The 19629-nt window shown below is 43.0% G+C and overlaps 2 protein-coding genes across 3 annotated transcripts in view; one reads left to right on the top strand and one right to left on the bottom strand.

The window, feature by feature from the left end:
• Positions 1 to 4002, top strand: part of ME3 (malic enzyme 3) — a 195214-nt gene extending 191212 nt beyond the window's left edge. The window contains exons 14-15 of one of the 2 annotated variants that reach the window (XM_008263027.4): positions 2015 to 2113; positions 3766 to 4002. In XM_008263027.4, the coding sequence (XP_008261249.2) occupies positions 2015 to 2113; positions 3766 to 3927 (261 nt within the window). In that variant the 3' untranslated portion in view covers positions 3928 to 4002. The remainder of the gene's footprint in view (positions 1 to 2014; positions 2114 to 3765) is intronic. The other variant, XM_070076488.1, reaches the window with a different exon arrangement.
• A 10640-nt stretch (positions 4003 to 14642) lies between these two features.
• Positions 14643 to 15445, bottom strand: LOC100342858 (protein tyrosine phosphatase type IVA 1). The gene has a single exon (XM_051821663.2). The coding sequence runs from the start codon at positions 15299 to 15301 to the stop codon at positions 14780 to 14782; it is 522 nt and encodes a 173-aa protein (XP_051677623.2). The 5' UTR covers positions 15302 to 15445; the 3' UTR covers positions 14643 to 14779.
• Positions 15446 to 19629: the final 4184 nt, after the last annotated feature.

Here is a 19629-nt window from a genome sequence, read left to right as displayed (position 1 = left end):
ACCATTTCCTGCTTGGAATCAGCACAAAAGCAAATTTTCCTGTTGTGCAGAAACACAGTTGCTAGAGTCTTGCCTGTGTAATCCCATGAGATGTCCATATGCCCATCCCCAGAGAGTTCATCTCCATCATTTCACAATGTCCATAAATTAAAGAGGAACTCTCCTCAACCTATTTATCAGGCACCTTCTGTGAGCTGCATAAGGCCCCCTACCTTTAGGAGCTGACTGGCCTTTGAAGGCCTGGCAAGTTACATTTCTGAAAAGGGTACTCTTAGTTAAGAGAGCTTAAGTTGAATTTTATTTCCTTTGGAAAATTAATTTAGGCATTAGGATATTGACATGCAGTATCTCATTTCACCTGAACAACACTGTAAAATAGCTATTTGTGCACAGCCTTGTGTTACAGGCAGTAAAGTAAAGCACAGAGACTAAGTAACTTGCCCAAGGTCCCTGGGCTTGTGAATGTCAGTGACTGGAAGATCCCAGCAATTTGATTCTATGCTGCAGCAGAGTATTTCCAATGTCCAACATGTAAGAAGTGGCCACACAGACTGTGATCTACCAGTTCATACAATAACTTTTCTAGGTATAGATCTAGCCCTGGAAATGCTGCTTCTCTCTTATCAATCCATATTCTATACCTCCACAAAGAGAACCCTTCAATATATAGATCAGGTCAAGTCTCTTTCCTCATTCAGGTTTCTGTATGGCTCCTTGGTCCTTATGGGATAAAGTCCAAACTCTTTACCACAGCTCCCATACATGGTACGGCATCGCCATTTCTCCTTTCCTCTCCAGCCTCACTTTTAGGCTCTACATACTATTAGCCCATCCAATGTGCTATTTTCAGTCTTGCATCCATGCTCTGTCTTGCTCTGTCACTTCCACACATTTGTGTATGCTATTCCCTTTCCCCTTTTCAAGTAATTCATATTTTATCCTTCAGCTATCAGTCTGTGATACTACTTCTGGGAAACCTTTCCTATACATGGTAGACAAGACCTTGCCTTCTCCTATGCCTTTAAATCCCCATCTCTCCACATTCACCCACTGTGTTATAATTTCTCTTGCTAACTGTCCACTGACACCAGTCTCCAAGGGGGAAAGGTCAATGACTTCTTCACTATGGATCTTCAGCACCTAGCACAGAGCCCAGCATATCACAGAGCTCAGTGATATTTGAATAAATGAACGGAAAGGAGAGATGAGATGAGAACGTGGAAGGCGGCAGAGGGGAACAGCCCCCACTTATCTAATGTCTACCAACTCTGAGGCAAGACCAACTCCTTAGCCTTGTCACTTCTGGGACACACAGTTCCCAGCTTTCTCCAAGCTTAAAGTAGACACCAGAAGATTGGTTGGGAGTAGACTCAGAGCCACCACATGAAATAGGCTGATGTGCAAGGCTGGCTGAGCAGCAGCACCTGAGGCTGGAGGATGAGGCTCAACCCTCAAAGGTAGGTTCTGAATCTGGGGGAGAAGCTGTAGGAGGTTCTGTTCCCAGGAAGGTGTTCTTGGCACACTTATTTAGATAAGTCATCAGATATATCTACTTGCAGTGAAAAGGCATTCCTTGGATTGGAATCAAGCCTGGAAGGCAGAGCTCAAGGAGCCCTGAACACAGAAAACATCAACTATACAGGCCTCCAAGATGGTTAAAAGCATGCAGAGGAGGCTATAATCCAGGAAGGGGCAAAGGGATCCCAGTGCAACAGCCCAGAGATCCCATGATCTTTGCTTTTCAGGCCACAGTTTTATTCATTTTGCTCGTAGTGATTCCCCCTTAGAATTCAGAGAGCCTCATGTTGTTTTAAACCTCAGCCAGTCTCACATTACAGAAAAAGTGTATCCTTGCTTAGGCCCAAGCATTACACTCTCCTGGGGATAAGAGATGGCAAAGTGGGGACCATACGGCTTGACTACACATATGGGGCAGAGGGTACAGGGTAATGGGTTGGGCTTGTTTTGGGAAGGCAGCAACTTGTTCCTTTCGGTTTTCTCTTTCTTTCTCCAGCAAATTGCCCAGGAGGTCTCTGAGCATCATCTGTCCCAGGGGAGATTGTACCCACCCCTCAGCACCATCCGAGATGTGTCTCTGAGAATTGCCATCAAAGTAAGGGGCACCCTACCACTGCAATATGGGTAGTGAGGTGCAACATATTCTCTGCCTGTGACCTTAGGAGGAGTAAGGGGTTGGCAACTGTGGAGACATCTTGAGCTCCTTGGGCTACACTGCATGCAACCCAAAGATTGGATGGCAAATTCCTGCCTACAACGTGAGCCCATCAAAGTCTGTTGTCTTATGGACTTGAATGTAGGTAGAACTTTTTTACATGAATCATAAGTGCCCATTCATTAGAAAAGTCAGCTAGCACAGTATCATGGAAAGAGCCCAGGTTTTGAAATCCCTGGTCTGCCAATCTGCAGTGGCAATTTTGGCCCAATCACTTCATTTCCTTTTAAGCCTCAGTTTCCTCCTTTTCTAAAGGGGCCAGTAATTCTCCTCTCCCAGAGTGCTGGAAGAGATTAAAAGAGAATAGTGAGAGAGATGTACACCCAGTGACAGCCTGGCCAGAATAGATGGTCATTCTTCCCTTTCTCAGAATTGCTGAGTCATGAGATGATCAGATTCATGGAATAGTCCAACTTATAAGACTATGCAGAGGTTATGGATTTAAAAGAATCAAATACTAGCCCAACACTAATAATTGTTGAAGCTGGATAATGAGTACATGAGAGTTTACTATACCATTATTATTTTTTTTTTTTTTGACAGGCAGAGTGGACAGTGAGAGAGAGAGACAGAGAGAAAGGTCTTCCTTTTTGCCGTTGGTTCACCCTCCAATGGCCGCCGTGGCCGGCGCACTGCACGGATCCGATGGCAGGAGCCAGGTACTTATCCTGGTCTCCCATGGGGTGCAGGGCCCAAGCACCTGGGCCATCCTCCACTGCACTCCCTGGCCACAGCAGAGAGCTGGCCTGGAAGAGGGGCAACCGGGACAGAATCCGGCGCCCCGACCGGGACTAGAACCCGGTGTGCCAGCGCCACAAGGCGGAGGATTAGCCTAGTGAGCCGCGGCGCCGGCCCATTATTTCTTTTAGTGTGTGTTTTACATTTTCAATGATAACTTTTATAAATAATTTCACAAAATACATTGTGTAATAATACACTCCCATGATGAGTTGTTCAGAGCAGGAATGAGAATTAGTTTGCAAGATAAACTGTCCAGGTCAAAGCTCAGTTTTTCCCTGTCTAGGTCCTTCCTTTTGGGGATATTTAGATTGATTCTTTTCTAAAGCCATGTATAATACCCAGAGAATACCCCTAATATCCCTGAGCCTGCTCATTCAATTCATTTCTCATACTCAGGAGGTGAAAAAAATACCAGGTACTAGATCCTTTTAGCTGCCATCCAATTGTATCCTTTCAGTATTCCATTGAAAGGTTTTATTATCCTTGCTTTACAAACGAAGAAACAAGGATAATGTCACCACAGAGGATCCACAAGTAGTTGGAAGCAGTGAGAACTTAAGATTCAAACCTCTTGACCCTGCACAGTATATATTACATTGTAATATCACAGTGCTGCCTGTAAAGGAAAAAAGCTTAAAATCCTTCTTATCCAGTGGCTTTGTGGGTCATGACTCATGAAAGAGAGGCATCTGATTCCTGAAAGGGTATTGCCTTCTCCAGGATCCCAAGCAGGGATGTTTAGGCAGGTCCCTCTTAGAACCACTTCCTCAGAAACCATGTTTTGTCTCTAGGTCCTCAACTATGCGTACAAACACAACCTGGCCTCCTACTACCCAGAGCCCAAGGACAAGGAGGCTTTTGTGAGATCCCTGGTCTACACTCCAGACTATGACTCCTTCACGCTGGACAGCTACACTTGGCCCAAGGAAGCCATGAGTGTTCAGACAGTCTGATGTAGTTTCAAGGGATGCTGTGGAGTTGATGAAGACCAGAGTAACACCCACAATACAAATTGGTTCCAAAATGGTCATCTTTGTTGTGTGCTTTTTTTTTTTTAATTTGAACATTGATCCATTAGTTACAAAGTATTGGCCAGGCCTTCTGAGAAATACAGAATCCTATCTTTACAGAGCTCAGGGTCTGGAAGAGGACACTGGACAACTCATTTTGCCATAAGGGAGAAAGCGGTAAGTCCATATAGGAAGTGCAGATAAAAGTCAAGGGCCCTCCCAGAAGGAAGAGTATAGTTCCTGTGAGGACATAGAGAAGGCTTCAGAGGGAGTACTGTTTGCAAGGAGTCCCAAGAGCGAAGGAGGAAGGGAATGGTGAGGAGAACAGAACTGTGAACACAGCCTATAGCCAGAAAGCCTATATAGCCCACCTATCAGAGAATTCAGTTCCTGTCAGAGGAACACATAGCCTTCAATATCTGGCATGGTATGAAGGCTGAGTGGCAGCAGACAGCTCTCCAGTCAAGAATGGTCACTTCCTCATGTGCTACTGAATATCAGATATTCTTTTTTAGTTATTACTAAATGGGAAACCAGGGAAATGTGGGCAAGGAGGATCAGCATGTCAAGGAGTGAGAAGGGACAGGCAAGGAAGTGATGAGTACCATAAGGAGTTCTTAGGAAAATTTAATTTCATCCTCTGGCTTTGAAACACACTTTGGAAAATTTAATTTCATCCTCTGGCTTTGAAACACACTTTGCCTTTCATCCTTCACTCACTCACTGGAGTATTTGAGTGATGCAGAGAAACTTTCTTTTTTTCTTTTTTTTTTTTTTTTTTTTGACAGGCAGAGTGGACAGTGAGAGAGAGAGACAGAGAGAAAGGTCTTCCTTTGCCGTTGGTTCACCCTCCAATGGCCGCCGCGGCCGGCGTGCTGCGGCCGGCGCACCGCGCTGATCCGATGGCAGGAGCCAGGAGCCAGGTGCTTTTCCTGGTCTCCCATGGGGTGCAGGGCCCAAGCACCTGGGCCATCCTCCACTGCACTCCCTGGCCACAGCAGAGGGCTGGCCTGGAAGAGGGGCAACCGGGACAGAATCCGGCGCCCTGACCGGGACTAGAACCCGGTGTGCCGGCGCCACTAGGCGGAGGATTAGCCTAGTGAGCCGCGGCGCCGGCCTGCAGAGAAACTTTCTTACAGACATGATCTATTCTATAAGATCCATTTTATAATGATCCATCCTGGGTATTTTGTAGATCAAGTTCAGCAAAAATCTTCCCTCTCTCATGCCAGCAGATCCCACAACATAGAAGATTGGAGTGCAGAAAAAGCTTTCAGCCCCCTGCAAAGACGCTGTGGAGTTGCTAAGACCTGTTGGGATGGTAGCTTCTGATCTCTGGGGTATAATTCTGCTGAAAATTCAATCTCAGTAGCTCTTATCACAGCTACTTCCTTGGTGCTCGAGCACATCCTAGAATATCCCAAGAAAACATCTCTCCTCTATAATCCTTGGGCTCACAGAGCCAAGAAATTATTAAGATGATTTGAAGAATGAAGTGACAATTTAAACACCAGGGAATGTTTTACGCTATCTTTTTTGTGTCATGTCCTTCAACTTCCTCTGTACCTCCACTGCCCTTCTGCCATGATTTGTCCCCTAAGAGTTCACATGCTAGAACCTTGATCCCCATTGTGGTATGGCAGTGATAGCATAGTTGAACCTTTAAGAGGTGGGGTCTAGCAGGTAGTAATTAGGTCATTAGGAAGCATCACCCTTGAAAGGTATTTATATAGTTATCAAGGGTCTCTGCTGCATTCCCATGAGAGTGGGTTGTTAAAAGACAGAATCTGACCCCTTGACTGGATCTGGCTTCCTCTGTTGTGATATGATCCCTTACTCCAGAACGTGCTTCCACCATGATACTATCTGCCATGTTGTGATATAGCCAGAAGGGTTCTCACCAGAGACCAAACAGATGAGACCACCTGATCTGGGATTTTCAGCCTCCAAATCTGTAAGCTTAATAAACCTCTCTTCTTTATAAAGTATCCAGCTTTGGGTATTTTGTACAACAAAAGAAAACAGACCGGGGGCCAGCACGGTGGCATAGAAGGTAAAGCCATCACCTGCAATGCCAGCATCCCATATGGGTGCCAGTTCGAGTCCCGGCTGTTCCACTTCCAATCCAGCTCTTTGCTCTGGCCTGGGAAAGCAGTGCAAGATGGCCCAAGTCACTGGGCCCCTGAACCTGTGTGGGAGACCCAGAAGAAGCTCCTGGCTCCTGGCTTTGGATTCGCCCAGCTCTAGCTATTGCAGCCATTTGGAGAGCAAACCAGAGGATAGAAGACCTTGCTCTCCCTCTCCCTCTCCCTCTCTCTCTCTCTCTGCCTCTGCTCTCTGTAACTCTGCCTTTCAAGTAAATAAATACATCTTTTAAAAAATAGAAAAGAAGAAAACAGACTAACACAACTTCCTTTATAATCAATGTAATGAAAAACAATAGAAAAAATTAATGAAACAAAAATAAGTTCCTTGAAAAGGTCAACTAAATCAACAAACTTTAGGTATACTGCCCAAGACATTTTTTTTAAAGTACATTTACAAATATAGAACAACTCAAATACTTCTTGCCAGCACTAAGAATATGCACATTCAAGCCTGTGTTCTTACACATGCTTAGGCTTTCTACCTGTGAAGGCCTTCCCTCCCATTCCCCACCCTTTCCAGTTAAATTTCTTTTTTTTTTTTATTTTTATTTTTTGACAGGCAGAGTGGACAGTGAGAGAGAGAGAGACAGAGAGAAAGGTCTTCCTTTTTGCCGTTGGTTCACCCTCCAATGGACGCCGTGGCCGGCACGCTGCAGCCGGCACACCGTGCTGATCCGATGGCAGGAGCCAGGTACTTATCCTGGTCTCCCATGGGGTGCAGGGCCCAAGCACTTGGGCCATCCTCCACTGCACTCCCTGGCCACAGCTGGCCTGGAAGAGGGGCAACCGGGACAGAATCCGGTGCCCCGACCGGGACTAGAACCCGGTGTGCCGGCACCACAAGGCGGAGGATTAACCTAGTGAGCCGCGGCCGGCTCCAATTAAATTTCAATTGACCACAGCATTCTGTCTGGAGACATCATTCATCCTTGGAGTTCAAGTGCAATTGGGTCTATGAAGTCTTTCTGACTCACCTAGGAAGAGTTAATAATTATAAATCAATAACAGAAAAAAAATAGAAGGTGTATCACAAAAAACAAACACGCAAAAAACAGCATTTTTATTCACCAACACTGAATTAGTTGAGAAAGAGAGTATATAAGCAATTACATCACAAAAGCTACAAAAAAGTACTGTGTAATAAATTTAACAAAGGATGTGAAAGACTTTCACAATGAAAGCTACAAGAAACTAATGAAAGAAATGGAAGACACACACACAAAGGACACACACACAAACAGACTTTCTATGTTCATCGACTGAAGAATTAATATGATGAAAATATCAACACCACCCAAGGCAAACGCCATCAAAATACCAGTACCATTCGTCAAAGAACTAGGAAACACAATGCTAAAAGTCACAAGGAAGCACGAAAGACACAAAGTTTGTTTTGACCTTCGTAGGAAGGCAGATTCACTTTGAAAATCCCCTCTAGTTAGGTCATTAATATGAATCTCAGCAGTGCAGGCAGAATTTTTCCAAATGCGATCTTAAGCAGAGGCAACAAGGCTAGTTACGAGAAAATGTGCACCACAGACTCATTTTTCCAAGACTCATTTTTAAAAGACTGGTAGGACTCAAAACCCAGGGTCCCTAGTGGGCCTTGTACTACCAACTTTCAGTGAGCAAATGAGGGAACTAATGATTTCCAGCCGACACAGACCTTGGGCCTCTAAGCACCTTCGCTTGCCCCCAGGCTGCAGCACCCTGGGGGGGCCCTGTGCCTCCTCCAACTCTGCAGACACTAGGGGCAAGGATCGTAGGGGCATGTCTCCAGCTCCTAGAAGGTGAAATCAAAACCTGGCAGATCTCCGTGAGCTAGAAAGTGGAAGGCCTCTCATATGCCCATGCACAGAAGGAAATGCTTCATTTCTTTAAGAGACTGGGCAGATAGCATTTGATACCGCCCAAGTCAATGCCTTCCCCGGGCATCGCCTGGAAGGCTGTGCTACCTGGGGCTTGCACCCGACCAGCCTGGGCGCATGCGCTGGGGCCTTGGCCACTCCTTCCAGCCCCTCGCACCACGGCCTCCGCCCTTCCTTACCTCGTTCCTCCCAGGAAGCTGCTGCGCACTGCTCCCACGTCTTCCTCCCATTGAGCGTCAGTTCTGAGGCTGGGACAGCGGTCTGCTTTCTGGAAACACTGTTACTCAGCGCCATCCTGCCAAACCACCTCCCTTTCCTGGGCCCTGCTGTGGCGGTCTTCACATTCAGCAGCTTCCCCGTTGAGTTGGTGTCTCCAGCAATGGGCCTCCAGGGGCTCCAGGCCACCGATGCCCTCTGCGGGGTGAATGCAGGGGCGAGGGGCATAAGAGGAGCGGTCGGTACACGTGGCCTCTACCGCCTGAGGCGTGAGAATACTGAGGTGACGCTGGGCGGGGCTTGCGCTGACGGAAGGGACGTGCGGATGACGCAGGCAGTGGGCGTGGCTTCTGTCCTCGTGGCCGTTTCTGGCAGTTTGAAGGCTGTTCAGGAGGTCCTGGCTGGCACTGGGCCCTTGGACCTCTTGGGACCCCGGAAACAAGTCAAGGACCGATTCGGGCACGGGTTTGGTCTTGGCACAAGGCCCTGGGCCGCAGGCGTGAGGGCTCCTGGACACCTTGCTATGCTGTGCCAGGAATGTAAGGCTGAGCCTGCGACACTGCTGACGTTCATTCTCGAGGACAAGGACAGACAGGTGAAGGCTTGACGTGAAGACTCTAGGGCGAGGCTTCTGTAGGTGTTGCCCGTCTTATCCCTGCCAGTTTCCCCACTGCATAAATGGTGACCGAATTAAAAAGAAAAAGAAAAGAAAAAAGAACTTCAACCAGGTCTCCCTTGTGGGTGCAGGGGCTCAAACACTTGGGCACATTAACAGAGAGCCGGATTGCAAGTAAAGCAACTAGGATGCAAAATGGTGCCTATATTAACGTGCCAGCACTGCAGGTGGTGGCTTTATCCACTGTGCCACACGGCCAGCCCCACAGATCAAATATTAAAAGAAAAAATAACTCCAATCCTAAACACACTTTAAATAAAGGAGGTGGTATGTCCTTCCTAAAACATTTAATGATACTGTATTAGCCTGATCTCAAAGCCAGACAAAGACACCACAAGAAAAGTGCAGACCAATGAATGTCCTTCATGAGTATTTAAGGGAATTCAAAAAGTTTGTGGAAAAAATAGAAATTGAAGATGTTTATTTTGGATGCAAAAAAATTGAAATTCATGATAGGCATTTTCCATGAAGTTTTTGAAGCCCCCTCATTGATGCAAAAATCATAAACAAAATGCACTAACATATAGAATGTAGCAACATCACATAAAAATTACACACAATTCCTTGGATTTACTCCCAGGAATGCAATGCTGTCTTAATAATCAAAAATCACTTGATTTGGGGCCAGCACTGTGGTGCAGTAGGTTTAAGCCCTGACTAGAGTCAGCATCCCATATGGGTGCCGGTTCAAGTCCTGGCTGGGAAAGCAGTGGAGGATGGCCCAAATCCTTGGGCCCCTGTACCCACATGGGAGACCCAGAAGAATCTCTTGGCTCCTGGATTCAGATCAGCTCAGCTCTGGCCGTTGCAGCCATACAGGGGTGAACCAGAGGATGGAAGACCTTTCTCTTATCTCTACCTCTCTCTGTAACTCTTTCAAGTAAATCTTTTTTGATAATCACTTGATTTATTACAGTATATTAATCGGAGAAAGGACAAAAACCACACATTTTATGCCAACAGATGTGGGAAAAATAATTGACAACATCACCCATTTATGATCAAACCACCAACAAAGTAAGAAAAGAATAGCCGTAACCTGATGAAGGGCATCTATAAAGAACAGCCTTTATTATCAAACCAGACTTAATAGCAAAAGGATGAATACTTTCTCCCTAAGATCTGGAACCAGCAAGGATGTTGTTTTTAACACTTCTAGACAGCGAAGAGGTCTAGCCAATGCAATAAAAGAAGAAAAAGAAATTAAAGCCTTCAAGGCTCAAAAGGAATTCTTTAAAATGCTTTTATTCACAGATAATGTAATCCTGCATGTAGAAAACGTCAGACACAGACATTCCACCTTTCTCTGTCTCTATTAGAACTAATAAGTGAATATATAAAGATCACTAGATATAAAGTCAATGTATAAAACTCAGTTGCATTTCTACATGCTAGCAGGAAACAGTTCCCAAAATAAATGATTTCATTCACCCTAGTTTCAACAAGAAAAAAAATACAGAAATAAAGAAATGTAAATCTTGTATAATGGAAACCACAAAACATTGTGATAAAAATTAAAGAGATCAAAATAAATATTCAATGTTCATGGGCTTGAAGACTCAATATTTTCAAGAATGTAATTCCCCTCAAGTTGATCTATAAAGTCAACCCCATCCAATGCCATACCCATAGGACTTTTGGGGAGGGTAGAAATTGACAAGCTATTCCTAAAATTTATGTAGAAATTCAAAGGACCTAGAGTAGCAAACATAAAAAAAAGAACAACTTTAAAATGAAGAGTGTTTGGGCCATAGCCTAGGATATCAGAATCCCATATGCATGCCAGTAAAGTCCCGGTTGCTCCACTTCCAATCAAGCTCCCTGCTGATGGCCTGGGAAAGCAGCAGAAGATGGCTCAAGTGTTTGGGCCCCTACCACTTTTGTGAGAGACTTGGATGAAGCTCATGACTCCTGACTTCAGCCTGGCCCAGCCCTGGACATTAAGGCCATCTGAGGAGTGACCCAGTAGATGGAAGATCTCTATCTCTTCCTCTCTCTATAACCCTGATTTTCAAATAAATAAAAAAAATTAAAATGTTTTTAAATAAACAGAAGAATGTTTAAAACTTAAAAAAAGGACTACTCAATTTCAAAACCTTACAATAGATATACAATGATCAAGACTGTGGTCATACAGAAAAATGAAACAGAAAGTTCACAAATCAGTTCTTACATTTATGGTAAAGTGATTATTTTTTACCAAAACAACCAAGATAATTCAGTGAGGGAAAGGATAGTGCAGGGACAACTGGATATCCAAATTTTTTGAAAAAAAAAAAAAAGAACACAGATTGGGGCTGGCGCAGTGGAGCTGTCTACAGTGCTGGTATGCCATATGGGCGCTAGTCTGAGTACAGCTGCTCTACTTCTGTTCCAGCTCCTATTTATGTGCCTGGGAAAGCAGCAGAAGATGGCCCAAGTCCCTGGACCCCCGCTACCCCTTGGGAGACCCAGAAGAAGCTTCAGGCTACTGGTTTCAGCCTGACCCAACCCTGGCCATTGCAACCATTTGGGAAATGAACAAGTGGATGGAAAATCTTTCTCACTCATTTTCTCTGTCTCTGTCTCTCTCTCTCTCTCTCATTCTGTCCTTCAAATAAATAAATAAATTTTAAAAAAAGAACACAGATTAATTTACACTGTATACAGAAATGATCTCTAAATGCATCACAGACTTAAGTAGAAAAGCTAAACTGTAAAATTTCTAGAAGAAAATACAGCAAGAATAATTGTGATTTGGGTTGAGGAGAGTTCTTAGATGCAGTATTAAAAGCATGATTCATAAAAGAAAAAAGATAAATTCCACTTCATAAAAATTTAAAATTTGTGCTTTAAAATATATAATTAAGGGAGGAACAGACAAGCAGTGGAGTATGAGGAAATATTTGCAAATTATATATCTGATAAAGGAAATGGTTCTGGAATATATAAAAAACACAATTCAATAAAATTAAAGCCAAAGTTTTAATATGCGCAAAATATATGTGAATGGCTAATAAGCACATGAAAAGATACTTTAAATAATTAGTCATGTGAAAATTAAAACCATGATGGGAATCCACTTCACAGTCACCAGATGTCTCTACTGAAAATTATGTTTTGGTAGGGATGTGTACAAATTGGAAACTGTTTCTCTAGCAGATCTTTGTCTCCTAAACACTATGAGATTAAGCGAGTCTGAAAGTCTTCATTCTAACTTCCTAACCTCCTATACATAGCCCAAGAATTAAGTAAATGCCATTTAAGTACAGTGGCTGTGATTGCACAGCCCTGCTCAGGTCTGAAATTCATTTCACCAGCTGCATCCCACTCAGGGAATTGCCACTGACTGAAGAAAGATGCTTCACCCAAGGCTATGCCATAGTCACCAGGGAGGCCTGCATCCAATGACTCCTTGATTCAAGAGTCTGAAAGTCTAGCCCCTGGTCTCAATTGCAGACATCTCTAAATTGACATTCTATCTTCAGAACTCCACAGATTGGCTGAGACTATTATTGCAAGTGTATGTACCACCAATTGACTTCTTATGCCCATCCTCCTTCTCTCACTCTAAAACAGGTGTTATTCCCTAAGAACACTCTGCTCCAATAAATGTCTGAATACAAATCTCAGATTCATTGTCTGTTTCCTATGGAACTCAATTTGCAACAGGTAGAGGAAATTGGTCAAGCTTTTCAGTTTTCTAATCCAATACACCAGCCCTACATGACCTCCAAAAGGCTTAATAATTTTCTGTTGACCTCAGGAGAGTCCTTTTGCATGGACCAAGCCTGATTTCTTTTAGTCCATGTCCAGAATCAGTCAATTACATCAGAAAGAAGCATCCACTGCAGGAGAATCCCTCCATCTCTGGATCCTATACATCTGGTACTTACTGCTTTCACAGCTCTCACTTACCTTTAAACATAAGACTTGTAGTTTTTCTTCCATGTCTTTCTGCTGAAATGAGTGTTTTGGGCTTATTTGACTATTACATCCTATCTAGAAATGGAAGTCTCTAGACACAGACTCCCAAAATTCAGAATGTATGGATCTTAACTAGTCAGAAGAGTTGTTATGTTATCCAAACATTTTAAAATTTGCTTAAAGCCAAATACATTGCCGAATTCAACAAAACATTTAATGTACTCTTAAAAAGAATATGTATTCTCAATTGTTGGATGCAATGCCCTTTTTAGGTTCATGAGATCAAGTTTGTTGTTTTGTTCAAGTCGGTATTCCTGCTGATTTTTATCTATCTTTTTCTGAATAAACAGTAAAATTTCCAAGTGCTATAGTAAAATGTTCAATTTTCCTTGTAGTTCTGTTCATGTTCGCTTTATATATTTTGAAGCAATGTTATTGGGTATATATAGTTTAGAATTGTTATAATTTCCTATTGAATTCAAATTTTTTAAAAAGATTTATTTATTCATTTGACAGAGCAACAGAGAGAGGGAGAGACATAGAGAGAGATCTTCCACCCACTGATTCACTCCCTAAATGGCCGCAACATTAAATTCCCAGACAGTACAACTAAACATTAAATTCCCAGACAGTATGACTATATAGTTGTACTAAGATTAATACATATCTAGGGCCAGCGCTGTGGCACAGCAGGTAGAGCCACCGCCTGCAGTGCTGGTATTCCTTATGGGCACCAGTTCAAGTCCTGGCTGCTCCACTTCCGATCCAGCTCTCTGCTCTGGCCTGGCAATAAGTGGAAGATGGCCCAAGTCCTTGGGCGCCTGCACCTGCATGGGAGATCAGGAAGAAGCACCTGGCTCCTGGCTTTGGATCGGCGCTGCTCTGGCCGTTGCAGCCAACTGGGGAGTGAACCAGCGAATGGAAGACCTCTCTCTCTCTCTCTTTCTGCGTCTCCTTCTCTCTCTCTGTAAATCTGACATTCAAAATAAATAAATAAATCTTTTTTAAAAGATTAATAAATATCAACTTTATCAATTTCCTAGTAAAATTATCAGGTATCCCAATATTAAGATATGCATTTCAAAAAGCATATACAATAGCAAGTACCTGATCATTTCATTAGGTAAAACCCACTCTTTTTTGATTAGGAAGACAAAGGAAAAAATGTCACATTTCAAATAAAAATATGCAACTTCCAATAGGTAAGAAGTATTACAAGATTTTCAGAAATTTTGTGTCTAAAAATTGTTTTAGCTAAAAAGATGAAGATCTCTACCTTTCAAGATAATTTTCACTAAATTAAAGGGCCTATTTTATATCCCATATAAGATAGAGGTGTTTTACTCTAAATATTTCATAGCTTCCTCCCATTCTGCCTCCCCTCTTAAGTTGTACCCCAAAGGTAAGACTTTTTTGTCTGATGACATTAAACACATGTGTTTCTTGCACAACGAGAATTTTGCATGAACTTTAAACCAGAGGTTAATTTCTCAAAATAAAGTTTTTCCTAACAGGAACTTATAGAAAGACTAAATAATCACCATAAGACTTGATAAGAATCCAACAAAATCACTTGTTGCACAAACCAGTACACTTGTGGGTAGTGAACATAAAGGAACAGACAAATAACCATACAAGCCCTATTATAATGTTTCAAAGGACTTAAAGAATAAATGATGTAAGGTCTAGAGTACTGTTCAAAGTTCCTGGGATTTTAATTCTGTATGATACTAAAAATAAACACATATTGTACTGGGTATCTTGGCATCTAATCTCACTATACTTTTTATATATTGTTTTTTGGCATAGGATAATAAATAGTAAGCAAAACAGAAGTGGCAATTCTGTCAAGCTTGTGGCTTTTCAACATTCCTATGGGAGCTTCATTAGACTTATTCACTAAGATGTTGGCTAATAGATCTGAAAAATTAGATCCAGTCTCAAGTTCCACTTCCAAGGCAATAGCATCAGGCAGCTAAGTTTTATTGAATGCAACAGTTGTTTCTGTGACCACTGGAGTCTTTGAAGCGCAGCCGCATTTTAGAACGGTATTTCTCCAAATACAAAAGTTGTTTGCTGTTAAAAGCTCCACGCCGCTTTTGTCTAATAAACTGCACTGCATCTTCATTTTTCATTCCACTTTCAATTAACGCTAAGGCAACAAGCACTGGGGTTCTCCCAAGACCCGCAACACAGTGGACAGCAATACAACAACCAGGTTCTTCACGGAATTTAATGTTTACAAGACTTAACCAGTCATCAACAATCTGATTGGAAGGAGATGATCCATCATCAAAAGGCCAATCCAGAACCTGGATACCTTCTTTCTCCATGAGGGCGGTGTCGTAAGTTGCTTCACACACTCTCACTATTGTGGTAACTCCGTATTTCTTAAGTTCCTCTATAAACCTGTTTAAGGTTGCAGTGGTTGGGTTGTGTGTAATAAGGAATCTCATGTTCCTGTATGTGACTTCCACAGGAGCCGGGCGGTTCATCGGAGCCATGTTAATTTCGTTTAAAACCACTCAATACGGTCACGAAAAAATTAAAAGCTTTTGAATACAGAAATGATGTCAAGAAACTGAAGTCCACCTCAATACACTCCACTTGAAATTCTCAGCACTTCAGATAGGCAGGTGACAGAAAATGAGATGAATTTCCTGAGAAGCAGCAGCTGTTCTTCGACTCACTAATAATGCCGAGTCGGTGGAAAGCAAGTGCACAGAGGTTTACCCCATTCGGGTCAGAACTCTTGTAAAATGTTCCAATGCTTTCAATTCAACACGTCTGTGTCCAGGTTATTCTCTCTGATGGGGACGTCCTGCTGGAGTAGAGTGACTTTCTCAAGTTCACTTGTCCTCATAAAGGCCGTGCTGTGCCTGGCAGTAATCTCCAGGGCCCTTCAGAAACTCCATAAATGCGTGACCAAAAACCCCACAGAAAGGAATATGTTTACTCATGAAAGATTGTGGCCTACTCATACAGCCAGGCCCGTGGCGGCGACACACGCGGCGGCAGCGGCAAGTCCAGGAGCGGGAGTGGCCGTCACAGGGCGGCGGCAGCGGCGAGACACGAGGCTCCACCGTGGCCAAGCAGCTCGGGCACAGCCTGGCGGGAGCCAATACGCGCGCCAAGGCGCCATTGCGTCACAAGCGCTCCTTTAATAGCCGGCGCGGCGTAGGCACTGCGCCCTCACCAACCGCAGCGGCAGGGCCGCCTGAGAGCCAATGAGCGCGGGCGTGAGGCCCTCCCCGGGGCGATGGTTGCCATGGGTGCCGCTGGTGTGAACTCAAGGCCAAAGGGAGAGGCCATGGAGCCTCAGTCACCGCCTGCCTCTGAGGAGCAGAGACGGCTGAGGAGGGGTACGCGGATGGGGATGGTGGAGGAGGAAGCCTCCAAGAGGCTGAAGGGAACATGGGGGTAGACGGAGACCAGCATAGGGGAAGGAAGGTTCTAGAAGATTCCAAAGCATTGACCCCGACTAGCCTATTGACCCTGCACTTTTACCCATCTCTTTCATGTTTCATAAACAGCACAGTAGCTTTTTTTTTTTCCTGACAACCTTTGTCTTTTAACTTTAAAACTGCGTGCATGATGTTTTGGCCCCTTATTTTTGCTATTTGATTCATATTTCCTTATTTTGTGCTATTTGACTCCTATATCCATACTTTAGGAATCTTTTTACATTTCTTTTGGAGTTAAGTTCCCAACCCCCCATATATTCATGTTTTCCCCTTCCTGTTTTGGAAGTTGTAATTGTGACTGACACCTTTTTTTTTTAGCACTTACTTTAGGTGAGGCACTGTTCTACATTTAAATAGCTTTACTTAAATTTTACAACTGCCCTGTGATTTACATATTAGTATTTCCATTGTCCTGATTTTAAAAATATAGGCTTAGAAGCATTAAATAATTTGCCCAAAATCACCCAACTACTAATTGTCAAGGCTGAGATTTGAATTCTGCATTCTAGCTCTGGAGCCTACCTAATACATATAGTCTATTATACATCCCATTGCTATTCTTTTAGTGATTAAATAGCTTAAGATTCAGCTTCCTTTAACAATTAATGTTGTCAAGCATTTAATTGTTAACACCATGAATTAGACATTGTTTATAAAAATATTTCAGTTCATCCAAGTTATCAATTTCTTTGCCCACTATTCCTTCTTACCTCCCCATCCTTCTTTCTGAAGTATTTTCCTTTAACTGGAGGTATCTTTTGGAGTTTTAGCTCCTAGCATACATCAACTTTGATAAATGCTTCATATAGCTTGAAAATATACATTAACTCATTGTTGAATGCATGTCCATTATTGTTGATAAGCAGTTTGGAGTTTTTGTTGTTTGTTCTTAATTAACTATTTTCTAAAATTCCTTTATTTTGCCCTCATTCCTACTTGTTCTGCTGGATACACAATTCTACATTGACATTTCTTTTCTCTAAGCCCTTAGAAAATTACTTCTTGTCCTCAGGTTCTATAATAGCTGGTCGAGTTTTCTGAAGTGTTTGGACTTTGCTTCCTGGCCTATGTATCCTCTGCAACAATACAATTCTATTTCTCCCTTCTTTCTCTTTCTTCCTGATTCTTCTTTATATCTTCACCTTTCTTCCTCTTTCCTTTTCTTTTTTCATAATTCAGTTCACTAGATAGGGCTGAGCAATGTAGTGGTCTGTGTAAGAGGTGAGAATACAGGGGTAGCAGCACCAGGAGATCAATTGGAGGGGGTGAGAAAGACATTCAAGCAACAGTTGGGAGTGGCAGTAGCAGCCTGGTGTAGTCGGGGTTTAAGCAGAGTGGAGAGGCACAAACATGGTGGCAGGGCAGAGGATTTGAAGGGGGACGGTAGTTTCTCCAGTAATATGTGGAGAATAATGGGAATCAGGCTTCTCACTGTTAGGAGTTACAAATATGGAATCTCAATTCTAGGATTTTTTATTGGAAGAGGTATCTGTGTGCATTCATCATTTGCAAAACACTGTTTAGAACTGGTAATGTCTATATAAGTGTGTGTGTGTGTGTGTGTGTGTGTGTGTGTATCACTGAGCTTCACCTACAGAGAACAGAATGGGCCTGAAGCAGTGATTTCTCAATGGCAGTGGGTACAAGCATCCACATCACGGTTTGTCTTAAAATATTACTCTATGATAAAACAAGGCTCTGTGGGAAAACAACTGATTCAGGAGTAGTCTCGAATATCTTGTTATAACATAAAGTAAGGAAGTGTTCAAGAAAGATAGAAAAATTGGGGCTGGTGCTGTGGCACAGGGGGTTAAAGCCCCGGCCTGAAGCGCCAGCATCCCACACGGACCGGCTGCTCCTCTTCTGATCCAGCTCTCTGCTATGGCCTGAGAAAGCAGTAGGAGATGGCCCAACTCCCTGGGCCCCTGCACCCGTGTGGGAGACCTGGAAGAAGCTCCTGGTCCTGGCTTCGGATTGGCTCAGCTCCGGCCGTTGTGGCCATCTGGAGAGTGAACCAGCGGATTGAAGACCTCTCTCTGTCTCTGTCTCTACCTCTCTCTGTAACTCTTTCAAATAAATAAAAATAAATCTTAAAATAAAGAATGATGGGAATATGACAGAAGGACAAAGAACACAGATCAGGGGAGGCTAAAGAGACATGACAACTAAATATATGCTATCCTGGATGGGATCTTAGAATATAAAAAGGGTATTAGAGAAAAATTGATTATGTCTTAATAAAAGTATGAAGTTTTGTTAACATAAAAATGTTGATTCCTTAGTTGTAACAAATATAGTAATATAAGATTTTGACAATAGTGGAAAGCGGGTATGGCATGAATGAGGAAATTTCTAACATCACTGCTACTTTTCTATTAATCTAAACCCATTCTAGAATTTTTTATTCACTTAAAGCAAAAAAAAAAATAGAAATCAGCTAGAAGGGCTTCCATGGGTCACAATTTCTATATTAAAATAATAACAGAAAAGAATTACAATTCTTTGAAAAAAAACAGAAATCTATGAGTCTATACTGATATATATAAACAGGGATATGCAAATACTTTGCCTTATTGTAGAATGCTAACTAAATAAATCTAGCAGGAATGGTAGAATTAGATAACTCTCTATTTAGTGATCATCATTATTATAATTTAGAAAAAAAAAAGAGATGCCAAAACTAGTGGGCAATAGTTGAGGAATGGCATTTCTTTTTTACTTTCAAAAGTATCTACCTTAAAAAGAACCCTGGTTACGGCCGGCGCCGCGGCTCACTAGGCTAATCCTCCGCCTAGTGGCGCCGGCACACCGGGTTCTAGTCCCGGTCGGGGCGCCGGATTCTGTCCCGGTTGTCCCTCTTCCAGGCCAGCCCTCTGCTGTGGCCAGGGAGTGCAGTGGAGGATGGCTCAGGTGCTTGGGCCCTGCACCCCATGGGAGACCAGGAAAAGCACCTGGCTCCTGGCTCCAGCCATCGGATCAGCGCGGTGCGCCGGCCGCAGCGCACCAGCCGCGGCGGCCATTGGAGGGTGAACCAACGGCAAAAGGAAGACCTTTCTCTCTGTCTCTCTCTCTCTCACTGTCCACTCTGCCTGTCAAAAAAAAAAAAAAACCCTGGTTACTAAAGAAAAATCAGTAACTTTATAGTGGAGAAACCTTGCAAGCATCTTCTTAATGAAATGATAAATGAAAGATGACCAGTAATAGGAAAAATTAAAGTATGTACCACCTGATAGAATGGAATGCATTAACTGTAGCCTCACATTTGTGATGTTCCTGCCAAAAATACATTACTGGAATTTAATCATGGGGAAAAAATCAGATAAATCTAATTTAAGTACTGTAATCTTTAAGAGTGTCAGCCATGAAAG

The sequence above is a fragment of the Oryctolagus cuniculus genome, chromosome 1, assembly GCF_964237555.1.
Source record: "Oryctolagus cuniculus chromosome 1, mOryCun1.1, whole genome shotgun sequence".
NCBI lineage: Eukaryota > Metazoa > Chordata > Mammalia > Lagomorpha > Leporidae > Oryctolagus > Oryctolagus cuniculus.
The sequence above is the reverse complement of the archived record's forward strand: the minus strand, read 5'-3'. Positions and strand labels throughout refer to the sequence as shown.

Excerpts from the sequence above, each read along its gene's own strand:
- LOC100342858 (XM_051821663.2), bottom strand. The coding sequence starts at position 15,301 with ATGGCTCCGATGAACCGCCCGGCTCCTGTGGAAGTCACATACAGGAAC.